The 25112-nt window shown below is 49.7% G+C and overlaps 1 protein-coding gene across 1 annotated transcript; it reads left to right on the top strand.

The window, feature by feature from the left end:
• Nucleotides 1-9477: 9477 nt before the first annotated feature.
• On the top strand, nt 9478-17884 carry LOC146333814 (extracellular calcium-sensing receptor-like). Its single transcript, XM_084825721.1, has 6 exons — nt 9478-9768; nt 10085-10732; nt 11834-12043; nt 16723-16849; nt 17478-17614; nt 17699-17884. The coding sequence occupies exons 1-6, from the start codon at nt 9478-9480 to the stop codon at nt 17882-17884; spliced, it is 1599 nt and encodes a 532-aa protein (XP_084681847.1).
• Nucleotides 17885-25112: the final 7228 nt, after the last annotated feature.

The following is a 25112-nucleotide window of genomic DNA, read 5'->3' as shown; positions in this document are numbered from 1 at the left end:
ACAGGACACAATGTTTGTGAGGCTGAATCAGACACCTCCAACGTGCCCCCACTCCAAAACCCTTCTGCTAACAGCCTAAGGCACATGGCTGAAATGAATGCTATTGTGTATGGAAATGTGTCCCCATACCTAAAACACTGACCTGTTTTAGATGGTGTGTGTGTGGGTGGTCTGTGTGTGCTGAGTCGGTCTTGGCCACCAGAGCAACACAGAGTTTTGGAAACCTTGTTCATTTCCTAGTCTTTATGGGGTCACAGCACTCTTTGTGTCTCCCAATCCAAATCGTATTGTTCTAAAGAAATCCCAGTGCTGGCTGGGATTCGTCATGTAATAGTGACCTAAGATGAATGGCTACCGCTAAGGGTACTATATGGCAAGTTGACCAAAGTTGGAAGGTCACCTCCTCCTGCCAGGAAACACAGCGGTGCCACACACCCGCTGCATAGGCAAGAGGCTGTTGTCAGAGACCGGGTTTTGCATCTCCGTGTTCCTGAGTTCTGCAGAACCCTCTTACCTGAGGAATCTTGAAGGTGCCCATTAGAGACACCAGCTGCCTTGATGATGTGAATTCGAGACCCCCAACAACAGACAGCAGTTTATCCCATCTGTTGCATTTATAATTCGGAAATGTTTGGCTCCGTGTGGAGAGCAGGGACAGGGTGTTCACGTAGATCCATCTTCCAACATCGCTGTGGTCAAAGATGCGGAAGCCGAGGGTCACATTGGGTAGGAGAGCTGGGTTCTCGTTGAGCTCCTTGATGGCAAATGCCAAGGCAAGGTAGTGAAGGTTGTTGGCGGTTATTTGCCTGCAGTGAGAGTGACAATGAGTGTCGGTGGGATCCCAGTGGCACTTCTGAGAGCAGAAGAAGATAAAGTCCTTCTGGTTCCACCGTCTCTGAGTAAAGACCAATGCATCAGGCCAAAATCCAAGAATTCACAATCTCTCTCTCTCTCACACACACACACACATACACACAGACACAGACACACACACAGAAATACACCACAGCATACCGAGCTATATTTCATAACATCATCACAAGAGCACTGCTGGATCAAAGTGCCATCTAATTCAGCATTTCTGGTATTATTGCTTGTATATTTCAATTACTATTGTCCAGGCTTTCAAAGTTGAAGTACTGCCAAGGCGGCTTTCTAGTAAAACCTGTTTAGCATAATCAAAGCGAATAGAATAGAATAGAATAGAATAGAAGGGTTGGAAGGGGCCTACAAGGCCATCCAGTCCAACCCCCTGCTCAATGCAGAGCATCCCTGACAGGTGGGTGTCCAGCCTCGTCTTGAACGCCTCCAGTGTGGGAGAGCCCACCACCTACCTAGGTAACGGGTTCCATTGCTGTATGCTCTAACAGTCAGGATTAGGGATGGCGGAGAATTTCTCCCCGAAACTTCGGGGGGCCGAGCACCAACGTGTTCGGCCCCCCGAACAAGTTTCGGGGAGAAATCCTCCGCACCCCCCCGCCCCACGCCCACCCCCCCGGGACGGGACTTACCTTCCCTGAATGTCCCTCCCGGCGGCGGGTCCGGCTGGCGGTTCGTCCGGTGTTCGAGCGGGGCGGGAGCGGCAGCCGGTCTTTCGACCAGCTGCCGCCCCTGCCATTGCAATGAAAGAAAAAAAAAAAAGTCCCCTGATAGGCTACGTGACGATTCACGTAGCCTATCATGGCAAGATTTGCAAAGTCAGCCGTGATAGGCTACGTGAATCGTCACGTAGCCTATCACGGGTGACTTTAAAAAAAAAAAAAAAGTGTGTACGGATAATGGCGGCCCCCATAGGGAGCCGCCATTCCCCTTCCTTATTTGGTCGCTGTAGTCTACGTCAATGTTTACATAGACTACGGCGAAAATAAGGGCAACGCTATTTGCGTTGCCCTTATTTTCGCCGTAGTCTACGTAAACATTGACGTAGACTACAGCAACTAAATAAGGAACCCTATGGGGGCCGCCATTCGCGTACGCGCTTTTTTTTTTTTTTTAAAGTCACCCGTGATAGGCTACGTGACGATTCACGTAGCCTATCACGGCTGACTTTCCAGATCTAGCCGTGATAGGCTACGTGAATCGTCACGTAGCGTATCAGGGGACTTTTCTTTTTTTTTTTTTTTACTTTCGTGTTCGCGGCTGGGCGAGGCGGGAAGCCTCCTCCCCGGCCTGAATTTCGGCCGGGCGAGGCGGGAAGCCTCCCCTCCCGGCCTGAATTTCGGCTGGGCGAGGCGGGAAGCCTCCCCCCCCCGGCCTGAACTTCGCGGGGGGAGCAGCGAAGCGCTCCCCCCCACCGCGAAAAAGCTGCGAGAAAAGGTAAGTGACTTTCGTTCACCCCTAGTCAGGATGTTTCTCCTGGAGTTCAGCCAGAATCTGGCTTCCTGCAACTTGAGCCCATTCGTCCGTGTCCTGCACTCTGGGATGATCGAGAAGAGATCCTGGCCTTCCTCTCTGTGAGGAAGAGGACATGTTTTCTTTATTATAATTAGTTGTTTTCAAAGTTTGTTTTGTACTTGTATGATGGACTTTCCAAGTATACTCAAACTCCCAAATGCTGGGAAAATATTTCTTTTATGGGGCAGGCTTTTCACAGATGTGTTATGTAGGCAATAGGCATGTGGTGTAACATCCTACACTGTGTTTAGTTCAGGCTTCACCACTACCTTGGAGTTGGATGGCTGTCAGTGGCAGAGTGGTGGACCGAAGTCCTCGGTTTGTCTGTTTGCTGGAGGAGAGACATGGAGTCTCTGCACTCTACCATGCAGCCTTGACTTCACAGGCAGACCTGCCTCTGAAGGTGCAGGTTCTACCATTTCACTTCTCTATTGTGCTGCTTCTCCTATCCTGTCTAACACACACACACACACACACACACACATGCTGGGTGACTGAATTGCTTTGCAGCAAATCTATCCCATTTCAGCATACGCATTCCCCCCCCCCCAATTGTTCTCCCTTTTACCACTGAGAGGAAAAACATTTCTACAACAGAGGAAAAAGTTCTGAAGTTGTGCATCTCTCAAAAGTTGTGCGTTCAAAAGTCGCGACTCTTTCGAAGTGCACATTTTGCAAACATGGATGCGAGTCTGGGGGTGTGCAAATGTTTCGGGAAACGCGTTTCCCGTTGCGAACGGGGCATTTTCGAGCGAAGTGTGAACTGAAACACATTTCTCGGACATCCTAAATGTTTATTTATGTATTTATAGAGCTTTTATTCTGCTTATTATCATAAAATCTCCAAGCGATTCACAAGGCTTCAGTCTCAATCTCTTGTGAGCTGCTTCTATTGTCAGACTGCTTGTCTTCCTTATCAGGGATTTTATTATCAGTCCCCCTGTTCTGCTGCTGGAAAAACCACACAAAATACATTTATAGCAGAGAACGCCATCCTCACCCTGCAAGACGTCTGAAGCACCCAGCCGTGGGAATGCTTGCAGTTGGGCGGCACGCTCACGCTCACACTCACACACACACACACACACACGGCTTTGTCACTGCCAGATCCTTCACACAGAACCAGACTATTGCCTAGCTCTGCCTGCCCCCCTTACACCAAACGGCCTCGAGAGGCAAGACAGTTGTTCTCCAGGTTTGCAAAGATGTGGATCTGGAATGGAAAAGTCTCCCCGGGTCCCCAGCCTATTCTAGCTCAGAATAAGACCCCTTCTTTGATTCCCATTACGCATTGGATCCATTCATGACACGACTCTGGGAATCTCATATACAGCCAGGAATTCAGAACTGAAGTGACATGGTGAATGCATACATGAGACATAGCCCTCGAATCGGAAAGAGAAGCAGGCAGACGTCTGCCCCGGATTCATCCTGTAGAAACCTACGGTGTATAATAGACAAACCGCGATGGCCCTAGAATCAATATTTCCCGTGAAAAGATAGGATAAACATCGCCAAGCAGTAGATTCCCACCCACAATGAAGTCTCCTGGCTGGTAATAGTCTTCTTGCACTTCTAAGGCCTGGCCAAGAGGCAGGTGGTCCTCAGCATCGCCTGCGTGGCCTGAGTCCGGTTCCAAAACAACAGCAGCAGCAGCAGCTGAACCATCCTCGGTAGGAAGAGGCTTTTCCTCCCAGGCCAGCGTCCAAGCAGAACCTGAAGGAGAGCCGGCGATACAGGCTCCAGCCGGGGAATGAGGTCTTGGCAAGCAATGAGCAGATGCTGAGCGGTCCGACGTCAACCCAGCCCCCCATGGAAGGGCTCAGGGCGTATTCATGTGAAGCAAGTGTTGGCCTGGAGTTCTCTGTTGTTGACTTGCTGGATGGAAATCCATGGGGGCTTCCTGCAGAATTACTGTCATTACCCTGGTAACACCAGGGGAGAGGAAGAAGCAGGGCCCCACAGCGCTGGGCTCCCTTTGCTCCTCGAACGGTGATAAACGTGTTTGCATTCCTCTTTGGCTCTCTGTGGGGCAGGTGGAGTTCACTTTAGTCATCAGGTTCTGCCCTTCGGTCTGCGTGAAATTGAGCGCCTGAATCCAAGATGGAGCCCAGGCATGTGCGAAGTTCTTTGTGGGCCGCATCCTTTTGAGGGAGATCATAGAATAGTATAGTAGGGTTGGAAGGGGCCTACAAGGCCATCGAGTCCAACCCCCATGATCCAGAACAGTGTGTTTGACCTGAAACGTACCAAAGTATTCATTAAATGCAACCATGAGAGAGAAGCTCCCCTCTCCAAGAAGAAATCCCACGAAGGGAAAAGTTAGGAAAAAGTCAATGCTCGATTACCTTCACACTCTTCATTTCTGTGCACAACGTGTTCTTGCCACATGAGAGTGGGCCACTTGTAAAAATCACACATCCATCCGTATCAGTTGACACAGATGTGAAGACCTATCTAGACCACAAACATCTCAGCATCTCCTCTGCAGCTGCTCTGCAAACAGAGGAAAGCGAAACTGGCGGAGCAACTCGGAAAGCGTCCTTCTCCTGAGACAGACCAAAGGTCCATCTAGTCCATTCTCTCCTGCTCTGCGTGGCAGGGTCTTTCCTTCCCTGTCCCACCTAGAAATCCTGCGGGGCGCTGAACCTGGGGGCTTCCGTGTGCAGAGCGAATGCCCTTTGGCTCCTTTGGCTAATGCGAAAGCAAGTTTCCAGCCCTCATGGTTCTGAATAAAGGGACGATTTAAGCAGGTAAAAACATGATGCTTTAAGTCATGTGAGAGCCTTGGTGCCATGAGCTCAATACTGCCTGCACAGATTGGCTGATGTCTTACATTTGCTGCAAAAGGAATCAGACACATTCCCGGAGGTCAGGAGTAATGGCAGGCTGACTGCCGAGTCAAACACGCTGTCCTCTCCAGCTCAATATCTAGCTCTTCTGGGTGGTAGAAAGGCGCTCTCTCTCTCTCTCTCTCTCTCTCTCTCTCTCTCTCCATCTCTCCATCTCTCTCTCCCAGGGTTGCCTGTATACGGGAATGATCAACACTGAAACCCGTTGCGTTCGAAGAACGTGTTCCGTCAATGAACTGCGGCCCTTCCTCTAAATAGAAAACAGCGTCCCGGTCCTCATTGTACTGAGTGAAGAGCTGATCAAGACAGAAGCTGCTTTAGAGCGTGGAAGAGCTATGGGGCCATTCGGTCTTTGCTGCCTGCACTGATGGGCAGCAGCCCTCCTGGGTTGCAAAGCGGGCTCTTTCCCCACCCTACCTGGAGATGCCGGGGATGGAACCTAGGGCTTTCTGCATCAGCAAGAGCAAGAGAGCAAAGACGTGCGCTCCCAGCAATGACGGAAGTCAGAGAGGGAGGGAGGGAGGGAGGGAAGGAAGGAAGGAAGGAAGGAAGGAAGGAAGGAAGCCTGCCAGTAGTGAGCCCTGTCCGTGAGCAACTGTCAGAGAATTTCTCCTCCCCTAGGAGAGATTTGGTGAAATTGCCCCCCAGCTTCTCTGTCTACAATTAGGCTAGAATATTTTGAGAGGCCATTGGTCCGAATGCACCTCAGACCAACCCTCCAGGCTTTGACACCAGCATGACCTGCATGGGGGTTGAACTCGATGGCCTTGTAGGCCCCTTCCAACCCTACTATTCTATGATTCTATGAAGCTGGACAGCCATCTGTCAGGGATGCTCTGACTTGGATTCCTGCATTGAGCAGGGGGGTGGACTCGATGGCCTTGTAGGCCCCTTCCAACCCTACTATTCTATGATTCTATGACCAGATCTCTCTGTTTGCTTTTGGAAGGGTTGATCATCCCTGATGGTCACACATCTTGCATCACCTCTTGGACAGGGACCTGTACTTGTACCTGGACATGATTTGCAGCCCAGGTATATCATCATATCCCTCAACTTATATGACATCTTATATGACACACTGGAGGCATTCAAGACGAGGCTGGACAGCCATCTGTCAGGGCTGCTCTGACTTGGAGTCCTGCACTGAGCAGGGGGTTGGACTCGATGGCCTTGGAGGCCCCTTCCAACCCTACTATTCTATGATTCTATGATTCTATGGTGTAGACCTGTCTTCCCCCACCTGGTGTCTTCCAGAACTGTTGGACTGCAAGTCCCATAGTCCCTAGCCACCAAAACCAATGGCCAAACGGGTTAGGAATGATGGGAGTTCCAGTCCAAAACCTCTGGAGCACACAGGTTGGGGAATGCTAGAACACAAATTGCGATCTCCATTCTGAGGGATAGCCAAGAAGACTGGGTCATCTGAGACAGGGTTAAGGGAACATGTCATCCTAGGTCTGAGGGTTCCCTCAGGGAACCTTCTGCAGGATCCAATTTGGGCTGCAGTGCTAGCTCCCCAAAACTTTCAGAAATCCCTGGATTCCATGGGTCTTTGGGGTGGACCATCCTGATAGTTCCTCTGCCCCTGCAGGATATTTTTCACTGCAGGCAGACCAGGCAATGTCTACATACCCGGCTCTGAACTGCTATAACCAGACTGGCAGAACTGTTTTCCTCCCTCCAAAGTGCAAAGGGAGCCCAGCAATCTGGGTCGGTGATTATTTCGCTACCCTGTTATTATGAAGATAGCACTAATTTTTGATGAAGCCCCTGTGGATTTCCGTCCACCAAATCAATAACAAAGAAACCCAGGAGAAAACATGCTTAAGATAAATGCGTCCTGAGCCCTTTCATATGTGGCTGGGGTGGTGTTTCTGTCTGGTCATTTATTCCTGTGATTTAATCACCCTGCCAGGGACTGAATCATTGACTGTCTCTCAGGTTCTCTTTGTTGCTGACTGAGAATGGAAAGTCGCTCTCTGACCCTGATGGTTTGGCTGTGGCTACTGCTCATATTTTGTCCCCTGTGTCAGGCCACCTGGAAGATGCCAAGAAGCGAGTGTCTCTTGACCAGGACTTACGAACTGAAAGAAGATTACTACCAACCGGGAGACCTCATTGTTGGTGGCAATTTACCGCTTGGCAGTTGTTATCCCACCAAGGCACAAGACTTTAGAAGATTATCCCTAGAACCATTCTCCCATATTCTTCTGTAAGAAGATCCACAAGAGGGATCTGGGATAGATGCTTGCTTGCTTTGCTCTTGGACGGCAGGTCTATGTCCAGTGATACGCATCTGTTATGCAGCTGACACCTGAACTTTCCTGGTTTGAAATGCGACTTGAAGATACTTGTTATGATAGCCTTCAACTAGGGGTGGACGAAAGTCACTTACCTTTTCTCGCAGCTTGTTCGCGGTGGGGGGGAGCGCTTCGCTGCTTCCCCCGTGAAGTTCAGGCCGGGGGGGGAGGCTTCCTGCCTCGCCCGGCCGAAATTCAGGCCGGGGGGAGGCTTCCCGCCTCGCCCGGCCGAAATTCAGGCCGGGGGGAGGCTTCCCGCCTCGCCCGGCCGAAATTCAGGCCGGGGAGGAGGCTTGCCGCCTCGCCCGGCCGCGAACGCGAAAGTTAAAAAAAAACAAAAACGCCCCCTGATAGGCTACGTGACGATTCACGTAGCCTATCATGGCTAGATCTGCAAAGTCAGCCGTGATAGGCTACGTGAATCGTCACGTAGCCTATCACAGGTGACTTTAAAAAAAAAAAGAAAAAAGCGCGTACGCGAATGGCGGCCCCCATAGGGAGCCGCCATTCACGTTCCTTATTTAGTTGCTGTAGTCTACGTAAATGTTTACGTAGACTACGGCGACCAAATAAGGAAGGGGAATGGCGGCTCCCTATGGGGGCCACCATTATCCGTACACACTTTTTTTTTTTTAAGTCACCCGTGATAGGCTACGTGACGATTGACGTAGCCTATCACGGCTGACTTTGCAAATCTAGCCGTGATAGGCTACGTGAATCGTCACATAGCCTATCAGGGGACTTTTTTTTTTCTTTTATTGCAATGGCGGGGGCGGCAGCCGGTCGAAAGACCGGCTGCCGCTCCCGCCCCGCTCGAACACCCGACGAACCACCAGCCGGACCTGCCGCCGGGAGGGACATTCAGGGAAGGTAAGTCCCGTCCCGGGGGGGGGGCTGCGGGGGGCAGGGGGGTGCGGAGGATTTCTCCCTCAAACCTGTTCGGGGGTCCGAACACGTTGGCACTTGGCCCCCCGAAGTTTCGGGGAGAAATTCTCCGCCATCCCTACCTTCAACCCATGATAAGAGTCAGAGACTTGACGGTTCTTCTTTGGCTTCATTCTGAGCCAGGGGAGAATCCCAGTTTCTCTCACTGGCATGATCAATGGTGCTCTGGTATTCTCGCAGGCTGCCTGGGAATTAAACTTTGGAGACAGTGAGGGGGTCAAGTGCTGCTGTTGCATCTCCTGCTGCATGGCAAGATATGTGGAAAAGGGGTGCTTGTGTGTGTGTGTGTGTGTGTGTGAGAGAGAGAGAGAGAGAGAGAGAGGCAGAGTACAGGAACATGAAGACAAGTGTCAGGGGACTTAACTAAGAACTTGGGAGGACACTTTGGACTTTGTTCCAGAAGGCTGTCTGCTTGTGGTTGAGTTTGGAATAAACAGTTTTCAGATTTTTGGTCCAAATCTGGCTTTGCAGAATCATGCCTTAAATCAATTTGGACTGGAGAGGTCATTGGTGGAGAGTTTGCCGTCACAAATCCACTTCCTTGCCGACGGGGAGAACAGCTGATCTCCCCCTTGAGGCTCTTCGCTGCAAGGAAGGCAGAGTTAAAACAATAATTTCATGGAATCATAGAATCATAGAATAATGGAGTTGGAAGGGGCCTGCAAGGCCATCGAGTCCAACCCCCTGCTCCACGCAGGAATCCAAGTCAGAGCAATCTGACAGATGGCTGTCCAGCCTCATCTTGAAGGCATCCAGTGTGTGTGTGTGTGTGTGTGTGTGTAAGAGAGAGGGGGGGGAGGGTCAACATACCAACCATATGAATTTCTCTATGAATCCTTGGTTTATGGACTGAAGGTAGCTGTGATCTAGAAGCTTTTGTATCTTTTTGAGGAGGGCTGAACCAGAAAGACTGCATCACCCTTCACTTCTTGGTAGTCCAGCTGGAATCCCCACACACTTCCAAACCTTGTTCTCCTTGCAGGATGGAATTTATTTATTACCAGCACATCTTGGCCTTGGTGTTCGCCGCCAACGAGCTCAACAAGGACCCAACTCTCCTCCCCAACACCACGCTCGGCTTCCACATCTATGACCCCAGGGACATTGTGAAATGGATCTATGTGAGCACCCTGTCTCTGCTCTCCACACGGGGAAGAATGGTTCCCAATTATAAATGTGACAGGAAGGCTAAACTGCTCTCTGTTATCAGGGGCCTTGACTCTGAATCCTCAAGGCAGATGGCCTCCATCTTGGGCATCTTCAAGATCCCACAGGTGAGGGTATTCATGTGGGAAGAGACGTGGGGCTTCAGCAGAACTCAGGAACACATTTGATCCAGGCACTGACAACACTGTTCAAGCAGAGGGTAAATTCTATTGCAACGGACTAACAGGGAATTCCTTCCTGCAGCTCGGTTCTGGCTTTTCCAACCGTGTTCAGGGAGAGAACAGGGCATTTCCTTCCTTCTTCCGGATTGATCCTGATGAAGTTCCTCAGTATGTGGGCTTCGTCCAGCTGCTCCTGCATTTCCACTGGAACTGGTTTGGGCTGGTTTCCTACGCTGATGATGGTGGTGAACATTTCATCCAGGCACTGACAACACTGTTCAAGCAGAGGGACATCTGTGTGTCCTTCACCAAAATGCTGGAGCCCGATGACAAGATCTTACTGGCAGGAGATGTACTTATTCGTACTCCTAGTTCTTGGCTCGAGTCCTCAGTTATTCTTCTCTTTGCGAACGGAGAAGTCCTGTCATTCATTCTTTCCCTTCAAGAGGCCAAGGCCTCATTAAGGAAACTTTGGATCTTCACATCCCACCTTGACTTTTCTGCGAAGGGATCCCCATTTGGCTGGCAATATCTACAACCTCTCCATGGTGCTTTGCACTTCAGAGTCCACAGAAGGGATGTGCCAGGATTCGAGCACTTTCTCCAGGCTTTAGATCCGTTAAAAGTACAAGGAGACGTCTTTCTCCCTGACTGGTGGGAATGGGCATTTGGCTGTAAGATTTTGAAATCAGGCCAATCCTCTCAACGGGGGAAGAGAAGTTGTACTGGGAAGGAGAAGCTGGAGGACTTGCCAGGCCCCAGGTTCGAAATGAGCATGACGAGTCACAGTTACAGCATCTACAACGCTATCTATTCCGTGGGACACACGTTACATGCCATGTACATCTCAGGATCCAGACGTGCAATGACAGGGGAAGCCAAGTGGCTTCTGAAAGTCCAGCCATGGCAGGTAATGTTCTCATCCAGATTTGGCCATGCTGTACAAAGGGCCTTGGGGATTTTTAAAAAGTCAGATCCTGGAAGCAAAGAGTGAGTCTTAGAGAAGGGCTATCAGTCCGTTCTGAAGAGCCTAAGAAAGATATTCCAGGTGGATAGACACTGTATGGCCATGTTTTCCCATAAAGAGCAAGAGGACGTCAACAAAGAGCCATGGAGAATCATAGAAACATAGAATAGTAGGGTTGGAAGGGGCCTACAAGGCCATCGAGTCCGACCCCCTGCTCAATGCAGGAATTATTGTCCTTCTGCATTACTTCTGTATTTACAACCATGGCTAATAAGGAGAGAGGAATCAAGCAAGCCCCCACAACCCACAGTACCCTAGTCTATGAAACAGTATTTGTTCTGCCCCCCCACAACCCACAGAATCCACCCCTGATCCTCCTTCAAGCCAGCCAGCTGAAGATGTGAGATATTGGGCTCTTTGATGACATGAGCCGACCTCCTCCAGCCGCCACCCAAAGATGTCAGAGTGTCTCGTAGCAAGTAAACACCAGCTCACCCCCACCGCGAAAACCAGTGGGGAGGATTCATGGAATGGTTACTGCCCGAAGAAGATGCATCTCAAATTTCAGCTAAACCAGGGGTCTGGTTTAGGATCTTTGTCTGGATCTTTGTCCTTTTTTTCGGATCTTGGTCAAAGATCCTTTGGATCTTCGGGAGGTCAGGGGATCATTTTGACACCTGACCCCCAGGAGGTGGAACAGACCCATCCATAAGTGCTGAAAAATACAAACAGGAAAGAAATATTTCATGGTATCTGTAGTGACTATGGAGCCTAAACAAAGCAAACAAGGTAATTTTGACCCTTTCAGTTCGTAGCCCCTATGGACACCTTTTCTTTTTGAAAAGAATATATTTTTTTACTGAATTTGGTGGGTGTTCAGGGGCTGCATATGGCTCCTTGTCCAAAGGTTGCCCACCCCTGAATTAAAAGATGGAGTACAGATGAAAATCATCTCCTTCCTTGATAACCTCCACAGTACAGTAGAAGATACCAGACCCTACTCACGGTCACAACCCTGTTTGCTCAGCATCTCTCTCATTTCAGATGCTTGCCTCCTTGAGGAACGTCCGGTTCAACAACAGTGCTGGAGATGAAGTCGCTTTCACGGGAAATGGCCGGAGATATGACATCCTGAACTGGATCTTCTTCCCAAATGGGTCTTTTAATCCTGTGGAAGTTGGATCGATAGACCCAGGAGCTCCCCTGGGCCAAGACTTCAGCATTCGCTCAGAAGGGATCGTGTGGGCTACAGAGGTGGGCTGGAAGTGAATGTTCCGAGGTCATGGGAGAACTGCAGAAGGTTGCACTTCTGCCTAGATGTCCTTCTAGATAGAACCAGGGCCTACTGAGGCCACGGAGGGGCTGCTGCCCTGTGGTGAAGCGCTGGCTTTGCATGCAAAAGATCCCGGGTCCCTGGAATCTCCAAGTAGGGCTGGGAAGAGATCTGGTGCTACCTTCCTTTCCCTATTACGTTGGCCTTTTATTCAAAGCCACAGTCTCACTGCTTTAATGGATGGGATGGGGGCCAATCAACTTTAGCTCAATCCAGATAAGATAGAGATGCTACTGGCAGGTGGATTATCTCTGTTCAGCTTGTTTTGCAATAGGTTGTTGGACCTATCACAAATCTGAATCGAAAGATCCCTCTATGAGGCCGCAGTATCTGAATGAACTCCTCTTCACGTATGTTGCTGCCTGTGCTCTGAGATCATCACCTGAGGCCCTGCTCCAAGGGCCCTCACAGACTGAGATAGGTCAGTGGCTATTCATGAGCAGGGCCCTCTCTGTAGTAGCCCCCAGATTGTGGTATATCCTCTCTAGCTAGGTCCTCCTGGTGCCTACTGTGTTGTCCTTTGGGCACCAAGCAAAGTCATTTTGATTTTCCCAGGTCTTTTAAAATAATATGAAGTCACTGCTTGTTTTATTTTGAAGGATACACTTCCTAGGGGTAGACGGGCATCCCCCGTCTGCGTTCTCCAGGGGCCCACTTAGCCCCTGCCTCTGTTTGTGCACCCCTGGAGCCATGATTGGGCCCCATGCCCCTTGCCGAGCTGCCCACACTTATTCAAGTGTGGATACAACTGTACTGTGTGCAGTGGTGGGCACCACACTTGAAGAAGGATGCAGACAAACTGGAGAGGGTTCAGAGGAGGGCAACGAAGATGATCAGAGGACTGGAAACAAAGCAATATGAAGAGAGACTGAAAGAACTGGGCCTGTTTGGCCTTGAGAAGAGAAGACTGGGGGGAGATAGGATAGCGCTCTTCAAGTCCTTGAAAGGGTGTCCCAGAGAGGAAGGCCAGGATCTCGTCTTGATCATCCCAGAGTGCAGGACACAGAATAATGGGCTCAAGTTACAGGAAGCCAGATTCCGGCTGAACATCAGGAAAAACGTCCTGACTGTTAGAGCAATACGACAATGGAACCAATGACCTGGGGAGGTGGTGGGCTCTCCCACACTGGAGGCATTGAAGACGAGGCTGGACAGCCATTTGCCAGGGATGCTCTGACTTGGATTCCTGCACTGAGCAGGGGGTTGGACTCGATGGCCTTGTAGGCCCTTTCCAACCCTACCTGTCTATGATTCTGTGATTCTACTCAGGATCCCTCTGCCTGCACCACGATTGCCATGTTGCAAAAAACCCATGGCGATTGCAAGAATGTGCACATGGACTTATACGCAAAGTGCAGCTGTGAATTCATAGAATTATAGAATAGCAATCTTGGAAGGAGCCTGTAAGACCATCGAGTCCAACCCACTGCTCCATGCAGGAAGCCAAGTCAGAGCATCCCTATGGAATCATAGAATAGTAGGGTTGGAAGGGGCCTGTAAGACCATCGAGTCCAACCCACTGCTCTATGCAGGAAGCCAAGTCAGAGCATCCCTATAGAATCATAGAATAGTAGGGTTGGAAGGGGCCTGTAAGACTATCGAGTCCAACCCACTGCTCCATGCAGGAAGCCAAGTCAGAGCATCCCTATAGAATCATAGAATATTAGGGTTGGAAGGGGCCTGTAAGAGCATGAAGTCCAACCCACTGCTCCATGCAGGAAGCCAAGTCAGAGCATCCCTATGGAATGATAGAATAGTAGGGTTGGAAGGGGCCTGTAAGACCATCGAGTCCAACCCACTGCTCCATGCAGGAAGCCAAGTCAGAGCATCCCTATGGAATCATAGAATAGTAGGGTTGGAAGGGGCCTGTAAGACCATCGAGTCCAACCCACTGCTCCATGCAAGAAGCCAAGTCAGAGCATCCCTATAGAATCATAGAATAGTAGGGTTGGAAGGGGCCTGTAAGACCATCGAGTCCAACCCACTGCTCTATGCAGGAAGCCAAGTCAGAGCATCCCTATAGAATCATAGAATAGTAGGGTTGGAAGGGGCTTGTAAGACCATCGAGTCCAACCCACTGCTCTATGCAGGAAGCCAAGTCAGAGCATCCCTATAGAATCATAGAATAGTAGGGTTGGAAGGGGCCTGTAAGACTATCGAGTCCAACCCACTGCTCCATGCAGGAAGCCAAGTCAGAGCATCCCTATGGAATCATAGAATAGTAGGGTTGGAAGGGGCCTGTAAGACCATCGAGTCCAACCCACTGCTCCATGCAGGAAGCCAAGTCAGAGCATCCCTATGGAATCATAGAATATTAGGGTTGGAAGGGGCCTGTAAGAGCATGAAGTCCAACCCACTGCTCCATGCAGGAAGCCAAGTCAGAGCATCCCTATGGAATCATAGAATAGTAGGGTTGGAAGGGGCCTGTAAGACCATCGAGTCCAACCCACTGCTCCATGCAAGAAGCCAAGTCAGAGCATCCCTATAGAATCATAGAATAGTAGGGTTGGAAGGGGCCTGTAAGACCATCGAGTCCAACCCACTGCTCCATGCAGGAAGCCAAGTCAGAGCATCTCTACAGCATCATAGAATAGTAGGGTTGGAAGGGGCCTACAAGAACATAGAGTCCAAGCCCCTGCTCAATGCCCATACATGCAAGATTACAGGTGTAAATGGGTAGCTTGGCAAGAGGGGGCAGGGAGTTGAGCAGGGGCAGGGCTCAGCAGGAATGGCTCGGGGGTGCAGGGACTCCTGGACCAGAACAGGTGCCCTCACTGTCCCTAATGCTTCAGGCTACACTTAAAAATAGCACTTTTCATGTTTTAGCTGCTTGGGATCTGTCTCTTCTTTTCAAAGTATTTTAAATTATGGCTTCCGCTCTTGAAACGTTTGATGTCTTTTATCATTGGTTGCATTGCGTTTGATTTTCTCATATATGTTGCACCGAGAGCGTCAGAGACGTAGACATTTAATTAAATAAATAAATTAAGGGGAGGGCTGCAAACTTGTTTTCCCTTAATGGGGCCATGACTCCGTGATGGAGCACCTGTGTTGCATGCCGAAGGTCCCGGGTCCATCTGCAGCCTCTCCAGCTGACATTGGGACAGCTTGTTGTTTATTCGGTCAGTCGCTTCTGACTCCTCGTGACTTCATGGACCAGCCCACGCCAGAGCTTCCTGTCGGCCGTCGCCTCCCCCAGCTCCCCAAGGTCGAGTCCGTCACCTCCAGAACATCATCCATCCACCTTGTCCTTGGTCGGTCCCTCTTCCTTCGGCCTTCCACCATCCCTAGCATCAGCATCTTCTCCAGGGTGTCCTGTCTTCTCACTATATGGTCAAAGTCCTTCAGTTCTGCCTTTAAGATCATTCCCTCAAGTGAGCAGTCCAGCTTGATTTCCTGCAGTACGGACTGGTTTGATCTTCTCGCAGTCCAAGGCATGCTCAGAATTTTCCTCCAGCACCACAGCTCAAAAGCATCGATCTTCCTTCGCTCAGCCTTCCTTGCAGTCCAGCTCTCGCAGCCATAGGTTACTACGGGGAATACTGTTGCTTGAACTATGCGGACTGTTGTTGTCAGCGTGATGTCTCTGCTCTTCACTATTTCATCAAGATCCGTCATTGCTCTCGTCCCAAGCAGTAAACGCCTTCTGATTTCCTGGCTGCACTCAGCGTCTGCAGCATCTGAAAGACAATGTCTGTCACTGCCTCCACGTTTTCTCCCTCTATTTGCCAGTTCTGAGTCAAGCTGGTTGCCGTAACCTTGGCTTTTGGGGGGTTGAACTGCAACCCAGCTTTTGCACTTTCTTCTGTCACCGTCGTCATGAGGTTCCTCAGCTCCTCCTTGCTCTCAGCCATCAAAGTGGTGTCATCTGCGGATCTGAGATTGTTAATGGTTCTTGTCCAAAACCCTGGAAGCCGCTGCCGGTCAGAGACAAGCCTGAACTTGATGGACTTGCTGTAAGAGTGGCTGGGTGACCAGCCAGATGGGCAAGTAATACATTTAATAATAAACAATACATAAATAATAAATAAGGCCGTGTCCAACATGCCTATTTGTGTCGTCGTATACATTATATACTCCGGGAGAGAGCGGAGGACAGGAAGGCCTGGCGTGCTAAGGTCTATGGGGTCACGAAGAGTCAGACACGACTGAATAACTGAACAACCATACGTCATATATGAACAATGTGATGTGGCTGCAAAAAAGGCCCATGCTGTTTTGGCTGAACATCAGGAAAACCTCCTGGCTGTTAGAGCAATATGACTGTGGAACCCATTACCTGGGGAGGTGGCGGGCTCTCCCACACTGGAGGCGTTCAGGACGAGGCTGGACATCCCCCTGTCGGGGATGCTCTGACTTGGATTCCTGCACTGAGCAAGGGGTTCGACTTGATGGTCTTATAGGCCCCTTCCAACCCTACTATTCTATGATTCTATGAGCCTCTATGATTATATTTGCAGATCTCCAGAAGAGATTTGGCCCTCCAAACGGGTGAACCTATACACTATACAATGGGAAAGTCCACTGACTACCTCCAAGTCCTGTTTTCTTCCATGTCTGTCATGTGGGAAAGCTCGACTCTTCCCCCCTTCCCTTTCAGAAGTCGCCCTCGGCGAGGTGTGTGGAGGAGTGCTCTCCGGGGCACCAGAAGAAAGTTCCAGAGGGGAAGCCGCTCTGTTGCTACGAATGTGTCCGTTGTCCAGAAGGGACCTTTTCTAACCGGACAGGTAGCGGAAACTTCATGAGCCTTATTTAAGTGCAAAAGATACTGGGGCAAGGACAGGACAGGAAACGGTGCAGATCTTGAATGAGGGGCAGCAGCTGGAGTTTTCTCAATGGATAAATTTCAGTGTTGCTTTGCAAATCTGTGCAGCTGAACTTGCTTGCAGAGTATCCACAGGCGTTGTTTTAAATGTATATTTATTTATTACATTTCCGAATCACCCAGCAGCCGAAGCTCTGTGGGCAGATCACGACGACTGAGCCACAAAAAGCGCCATCAAATACAAGACGGAATGCCGGCGCTTAAAACTGCGTGCGAAATGTCAGCGCTTAAAACTACGTGCCCCCTCCAAACCTAGCAGCGCTGTAGAGATTTAAAATACAATGACGGCTTTAAAACAACAGCACGGAAAGTCTGAAATGCCTGGGGAGCGTTTGTCTTCTGAAAAGCGGAGCATAAATAATGAGAATAAATAAGAAATGAATGAATTAGAAATGTACTAGAATAGATCTCGGATCCAGCAGGGCTCTTCTGATGTTCCCGTGAGAAGCGTCCAGTAAGACTTTGTGTCCCTTTGTATCGATAGAACCACCTGGATTTTTGTGAAGGATGTGTGTAGATGTCTTCTGAAGGGATGTTTGATGTTGTATGCCGCATTCAGGAGAACCATCAGGGCACAGTACCCCAGTCCCAAACCAATTGCCCCTTTTCCTGCACGGTCTTCTATGACCTGCCCCTCAGCCTCTGCGCCAGCAGTTATCCGGGGCGTGTGCGAGTTTATAACCTGAAGAAAGGCTGAAATATCTTTATGTGCCCATTCGGAGAGCACTGGTGCTATCGGTCCATTTCCCAGGGTAAAAACCTCACCTATTCCCCCCTTGCACAAGGGACTGGCAAAGGGGACCGTCCCGTTGGCTTGTTTTTGAAGCCGGCTGCCCCTTTTCTGGCTGCCTTCTTAAGAAACAAGCTACTGAAGCTGGGCGAGAAGGCGGCCGAAGGACAGCTGTCCTCTGGGGAGGAGAAGCTGCAGAATGGATAATTCCATCGCTTTCTTGGGGGGCTGAACTGGCCACCACAAAAAAGACGTCTGTGGCAGGTGTGAGGGACTTCAGGAGGCGATGAATCGCCCTTGTAACAAGCATGTGGCGTAACACCCCTCTCCAGTCCCGGATAGATGGCTTTCTGTGATGGCTGCTTTTTGCACCTTGCCCCCCAGCCTTTCTCCCAATGCCTGTCCTGAGGGGAGATATGAGGGGAGTCAATATTCTGAAGAAAATGATAGGTCTGCACTTACTTGCTCATTCATCGTGGCATGAACCGGCTTCCAGAGAAACATAACCTGTATCATCTTTGAGAAACTTCAGTAACGCTTGTGTATTCCAGATGCAGATCTCTGTGCCTCATGTCCAGCAGATCAGCACCCAAACAGGAACCAAGACCAGTGCATTCCCAAGAAGATCCACTTCCTTTCTCATCAGGAGACACTGGGGTCCATTTTAGCGTCTCTGACACTTTTCCTCTGTCTGATCGCATCTATAGTATTGGCCACTTTCATTCAACACCGTGACACGCCCATCGTCAAAGCCAACAACAGAGCCCTCACCTACGTCCTCCTCATCTCCCTCCTGCTCTGCTTCCTCTGCTCCTTCCTGTTCATCGGTCAGCCCACAAAGTCCGCCTGTCTTCTCCGACAAGCTGCTTTCAGCATCACCTTCTCTGCCGCCGTGTCTTCCATTTTGGCCAAAATGGTCACCGTGGTTCTGGCCTTCATGGCCACCAAGCCAGGAAACGTGGCTAGAAAACTCTTGAGGGGACAACTGACAAACGCCATTGTCCTGGCCTGTCCACTCATCCAAGCTGTGATCTGTGCTGTCTGGCTGGTGACTTCTCCCCCATTCCCACACTTGGACTTCCATTCCCTGGACAGAGAAATCATAGTGGGATGTAATGAAGGCTCGGTCACCATGTTTTACACTGTCCTGGGTTACCTGGGTTTTCTGGCTCTCATCAGCTTCACGGTGGCTTTCCTAGCAAGGAAGTTGCCTGACAGCTTCAATGAAGCCCAGTTTATCACCTTCAGCATGGTGGTGTTTTGCAGCATTTGGGTCTCCTTTGTGCCAACCTACTTAAGTACCAAGGGGAAGTCCATGGTGGCCGTGGAGGTCTTCTCCATCTTGGCCTCTGGGGCTGGTCTCCTGGGTTTCATCTTTCTCCCCAAATGTTACATTCTCCTCCTGAGGCCTGATCTCAATTGCAGAGATCATCTCAGAAGGAACAAATAATCTGTGAGTGGTATCCTTTAGAAAAACCCCTGCTCATTATTTTCCCAGCCAATCCATCCCATTTCCCGTCACATTTATCAGTAGAGAAGTTCATGTGATCTTGTTTGTTTTCCTTGAAAATAAAAGTACCCGGTCCAATCCATTCTTTCTCTTTGTTTCTTTTTTGTCTGGTGCAGCTATTTCAGCTGAGCAGTTCTAAAAATCCAGACTGTGACATCTTGCAAATGGTTCTCATGTGTGTATTGAAAGTTGTTAGAAGGTAGTCATCAGTCACAGATTTTGGAAGAAAGAAGCAGTATAGTCATTGATAAATTGTACAGTTTGACAGTATTTATTGTCAGCCTGTGGACAGGCCCCTTCTTCTGTTTTGTGTTACATGAAGTACCTCGATAATCCTGAATTCGTGAACAATTTGCCATTATTTGGATGGGGACTTCCTCAAATCCATGCTCCTCTTTCTATCACCGACCCCCTGAGCTGATGGAGAATTCTCGGGTCGAACAACTTTTGTTTCAAGGTTCAAAATACAGGGGACAGTCACACATCTAGAAGTTGTGTGTTGATATTATCGCAAATAAATAGCAACCATGGTGTGAATAGATCTGGACCATGGCAGAGGGGAGGGTGACCTCTTCATCCTATGTCTTGTCCCAGTTGGGGCCCCCATGGCTTTTCTTTGCCATGCAATGGAATCATAGAATCATAGAATAGTAGGGTTGGAAGGGGCCTACAAGGCCATCGAGTCCAACCCCCTGCTCAGTGCAGGAATCCAAGTCAGAAGCTCCTGTTGGCGCCAGTGAGAGCTTCCCTTCTGGGGCAAACGGCAGTTTGGGGGGGATGGCTTCGTCAGGGCCCCTGGAGCATGAGAAAAGAGCCATGCCCCTTCTTGCACAGTGTGGTCCCAAACTTACTTGGTCCCCCTCCTATCCATGGTTCCAACGTGGAAGGAATGCTGTTGAAGGTCACGCCTAGTTCGACCCTGAAATCTTCCTCTCACGATGAAACCCGCTTGTCCTTCCACACGCAGGAACGCTAGAGGCATCACAGCTATCTTTCCAAATATAATTTCTCAGTCCCCAAAGGACACTGAAGTGGTGAAAAAGTCCGGTGCGCTTTGAACAAAGGGTGTTGACGTGTTCAGTCCATCACAAGGCTGTTGAGGTCCCAGTCAAAGCCTCCTAAATTTCTTTACAAACTTAGCCACAGGAATGGGCAGGTGAGGAGAGGGCCTTTTCTCCAATGGCCCCCAAACTGTGTGATATCCTAAAGCCTCCTACATTTCTTTACAGACGTAGCCACAGGAATGGGTAGGTGAGGAGAGGGCCTTTTCTCTAGTGGCCCCAAACTATGTGATATCCTCCCCAGTTCAGTCCTCCTGGCACCTACCATGCTGATTTTTGGCAGCAAGCACGGTGCTTTTTTAAGTTTCCTTTTAATGGCACAGTCCTATGGGATCCATCCTCGATGCTTGTAAGCCTCTGAACTCAGACGCTTATGGGCATCCAGTGCAAAGTGGCGGGTTCAGCAGAGGCGATGCTTGCCTCTGCCATGCCTCCTGCTCTGCATTTACGCTAGATGAGCTTTCCCCCCTTTCCAGTGGAGGTGTTGCAGGGAAGGGGAGGGAGGACATGGCATAAGCTGGCCTCTCCGGTCCCCTCCCCACCATGGGAATGCACCCTTTATCTTCATAGGATCATAGAACCACAGAATCATAGAATAGTAGGGTTGGAAGGGGCCTACAAGGCCATCAAGTCCAATGGATGGACTTCCCTCCAAGACCACTTTTGCCGCCTCGGAGATGCAGCCGGTGCAGTTCTCTCTTGCACCAGCTGTGAGGGGGAGGGAGCTCAGATTCCTGGGGCTAAGGCTGGACAGGAATCTAAAATATCCTATGCCCCCCAGCCCAGACTCTGTCTAGGGGCCATGGGATCGCTCCCTCCAAGCATCGCAAACTGCAGCTTGTTTTAATGCCAAGGATATAATGAATGCTATGCTTTGCAATCACCCTGTTTCATGTTTTAGCTGCTTCGGATTCATCTCTTGTTATAGCAACGGCATTGAAAATGACTGTTTCTTCCCTTCAAATGTTCAGTGTGCTTTAGCCTTGGTTTTATGATATTTGATTTTCTCATATAAGTTGCCCTCAGTTCTTCAGGGACTCCAAAGTTTAATTGATGGAATAAATAAGGACGAGGATGAGTAGAGTCTTGATTTATCTTTACGGGGCTGCAGCTCCGTCATGGAGCACATGCTTTGCCTGCAGAAGGCTCCCGCGTTCGTCATCAGCATCTCCAGCTAACGTCGGGAGAGACTTTTGTCTAAAGCCCTGGTAGTCAGAGGATGGAATCCAGAACTAGATAGACTTGCTATAAGGCCATGGGGGTGTCTCTATGAGGGACACGGAAGAATGGGCTCAAGTGACAGGAAGCCAGATTCTGGCTGAACATCAGGAAAAATGTCCTGACTGTTAGAGCAATACGACCATGTACCCAATGACCCAGAGAGGCGGTGGGCTCTCCCACACTGGCGGCATTCAAGGCGAGGCTGGACAGCCACCTGTCAGGGATGCTCTGACTTGGCTTCCTGCACTGAGCAGGGGGTTGGACTCGATGGCCTTGCAGGCCCCTTCCAGCCCTACTATTCTATGATTCTATGATTTACTTGCTTTTTGATCCGCTGACTCCCTTTCCTGCCTTCTCATTGGCCTTTTTCCTTCTTCCCAGGGGGGTGTCTCCACCAGTGATTCACTCCGAGCTGGCTCCATTTGGAGGTTGTTAGGGATACATGATGTTGTGACCATCCAGCAGCATCCCAGAGCTTATCAGGGGAAACCTGGATTTCCTGAGACGGCTTACAGTCCGATTCTTTTCCTCAAGTCGGGTTCTCCCCAGCATAGTTGCTGTGTGCCCCAAAGGAGTACGACAAGGCTGCATGTTGTCACCCTGCTTATTTAACTTATATGCAGAGTACATCATGAGAAACGCCAGGCTGGATGAATCACAGGTCGGAATTCAGATTGCCGGGAGGATTCTCAACCACCTCAGATATGCAGGCGATACCACCCTAATGGCAGAAAGCGGAGCAGATCTCAAGAGCCTCTGGCTGAGGGTGAAAGCGGAGAGTGCAAAAGCTGGTCTGAAACTCGACATTAACAAAACGAAGATCGTGGCATCTGGCCCCATCACTTCCTGGCATATGGAAGGGGAAGAACTGGAAGCAGTGACGCTGGGTTGGATGAATCACAGGTCGGAATTCAGATTGCCAGCAGAATTCTCAACAACCCCAGATACACAGACGATACCACCCTAATGGCAGAAAGCGGAGAGGATCTAAAGAGCCTCTGGCTGAGGGTGAAAGCAGAGAGTGCAAAAGCTGGTCTGAAACTCAATGTTAAAAAAACTCAGATCACTTCCTGGCATATAGAAGGGGAAGAAGCAGTGACAGATTTTATTTTCTTGGGCTCCAAGATCATCGCAGACGGTGATTGTAGCCATGAAATTAAAAGACGCTTGCTCCTTGGCAGGAAAGCTATGGCAAACCTAGATAGCATAGTCAGAAGCAGAGACATCATCTTGCCGACAAAGGTCCATATAATCAAAGCTATGGTTTTCCCAGTAGCAACGTATGGCTGTGAGAGCTGGACTATAAGGAAGGCTGAGCGCCGAAGAATCAATGCTTTCGAACTGTGGTGCTGCAGGAGACTCTTATGAGCCCCATGGACTGCAAGGAAGTCAAATCAGTCCATCCTAAAGGAAATCAACCCTGAGTGCTCATTGGAAGGACAGATACTGAAGCTGAAGCTCAACTATTTTGGCCACCTAATGCATAGAGAAAAGTCACTGGAAAAGACCCTGATGCTGGGAAAGACTGAAGGCAAAAGGAGAAGGGGACGGCAGAGGATGAGATGGCTAGATAGCATCACTGATGCAATGAATATGAACCTGAGCACACTCCGGGAGAGAGCGGAGGACAGGAAGGCCTGGCGTGCCATGGTCCATGGGGTCACGAAGAGTCGGACATGACTGAACGACTGAATGAGAAGGGTTGGAAGGGGCCTAGAAGACCATCGTCTAACCCTCTGTTCAATGCATTTCTCTTTCTGTGTCAGAAAGAGAAATGCATTGAACAGAGGGTTGGACGATGGTCTTCTAGGCCCCTTCCAACCCTACTATTCTATGATTCTATGATATTTCTGACACAGAAAGAGAAACTTTGAAAGCTGGCTTCTACCAAGTCAGAGCCTTGGTCAACCTAGCCTGGTATTGTCTCCACTGACTGCCTGCATCTCTCCATGATTTCAGGCAGGGGCCATTTCCCAGGCCTACCTGGAGGTGCCAGAGACTGAATCTGGAACATTTGCATGCAATGGAGGTTCTTTACCACCTGTAACAACCCCTCTCTGGATTCAATAAGCCTTTGGTCTCATCTAGAAAGACAACTTGCATCCTCAAGGGATGCAACTGCAGCATTCTTTAGTTCTCCCGTGACCCCAGAACATTCACTTCTGCCCCACCTCTGTAGGCCAAATGATCACTTCTGGGCTAAGGCTAAATTCTTGGCCTAAGGGAGCCCCTGAAGCCACTCCTCCGACTTTCACAGCATAAAAAGATCCATTTGGGAAGAAGATCCAGTCCAAGATATCATCTCTCTTCCGATTTTCAGTGAGAGAGACTTCATCTCCAGCACTGTTGTTCAACTGGACGTCGGCCAAGGAGGCAAGAATCTGAAATGAAAGAGACACTTAGAAAACAGGTGAGTTCTGCCATCCTCCAACATACTGTGACTGCCATCATGTTAGAAGACTTCTTTTTCGGGTACTCCATCTTTTCATTTAATGCTTAGATGTATCTTCATTGGGCACTACCTGCTGCTCGAATATGCTTGCCCAGTGGTTTGGGCTTTTTATGGCTTGTATCTCCTTGCTGCAACACGTCATCACATCTTTGAGTGGGAGCTGGAGAGAATTTGCTTGCAACAGCAAGGAGACCAACATCTGAGGGTCTTTGGCTGGCTGGCAAGAAGGAGCATGAAGTTTGGGGAGCTACCTGCTGTTTTCATCTGAGGATTGGGCGGAGGGGCAGTACTGCTTTATAGGCTAGAACTACATTTTAGGGGTGGGCGCTGGCCTGATTCCTCCCTCCTGAATATCTGCAGTTCTAAATACATAATTATTATAGACCTACTCTAAGGGAAATGACAGCGATGAAAGTATATCCATGAGAAATGTCTTTCTTTGGAGCTTTAGTGTGGACTAACAGCCCTTCTCCCAGGCTCACCCTTTGCTTCCAGCATCAGGCCACTGAGAAACCACCAAGGCACCTTTTACAAGACTGCCAAATCTGAAGGATGATATTACCTGCCATGGCTGAATATTCCAAAGCCTCTTCCCTTCCGCTGTCATTCCATGTTTGGATCCGGATGTGGACACGGTGTGTCGTGCATGTCCCATGGAATGGACAGCTTTGCAGATGCTGTAGCTGCGCCTGGACATGCTCACTTCGAAGGCAGTGGCAGTCAAGTCTTTGGCATTCTCCTTCCCAGGACACTTTCTCAATGTTGATCAAAACGTCTGTCCCGATTTCAGGAACTGGCACTTCAATGCCCATTCCCACCATGGATGGAGAAAGAGGTCTCCTTGCGGTTGGAAGGGATCTCAAGCCAGGAGAAAAGGCTTGAATGCTGGCACATCCCTTCTGTGGACCCTGAAGTGCAAAGCACCATGGATGGTTCTTACCAGTGGCTTGCCCTTTGGGTATCCTGTTGCAGTGGTTTGCCAATGGGATGTCAGGATCCAAACCTTCCTCAATGGGGTCTTTGTGTTTTCTTCATAAGCACTCAACAATATTGTTAAGTGCCCTATGGCAGTGTAGTCTGCAAAGGCGAACATCGCTTGGGGCTCAAACCAAGAACTCGGAACAGAGCCCGTTTGTACTTGAAGGTGATGGAGTGGGTCCATTGTGCTGAACATGTCAGTGACAGCCACAC

Source organism: Heloderma suspectum, chromosome Z (genome assembly GCF_057233095.1).
Source record: "Heloderma suspectum isolate Gila_16-S chromosome Z, 16-S_ref, whole genome shotgun sequence".
In the NCBI taxonomy this organism is placed as follows: Eukaryota; Metazoa; Chordata; class Lepidosauria; order Squamata; family Helodermatidae; genus Heloderma; species Heloderma suspectum.
The sequence above is the reverse complement of the archived record's forward strand: the minus strand, read 5'-3'. Positions and strand labels throughout refer to the sequence as shown.

What these genes read in the sequence shown, in the direction of transcription:
- LOC146333814 (XM_084825721.1), top strand. Translation starts at nt 9,478, where the DNA reads ATGGAATTTATTTATTACCAGCACATCTTGGCCTTGGTGTTCGCCGCC. An exon ending in GGATCGTGTGGGCTACAGAG is followed by an intron (nt 12,044 to 16,722) that starts GTGGGCTGGAAG and finishes CTTCCCTTTCAG; the next exon opens with AAGTCGCCCTCGGCGAGGTG. An exon ending in GACCTTTTCTAACCGGACAG is followed by an intron (nt 16,850 to 17,477) that starts GTAGCGGAAACT and finishes TGTCTTCTGAAG; the next exon opens with GGATGTTTGATGTTGTATGC.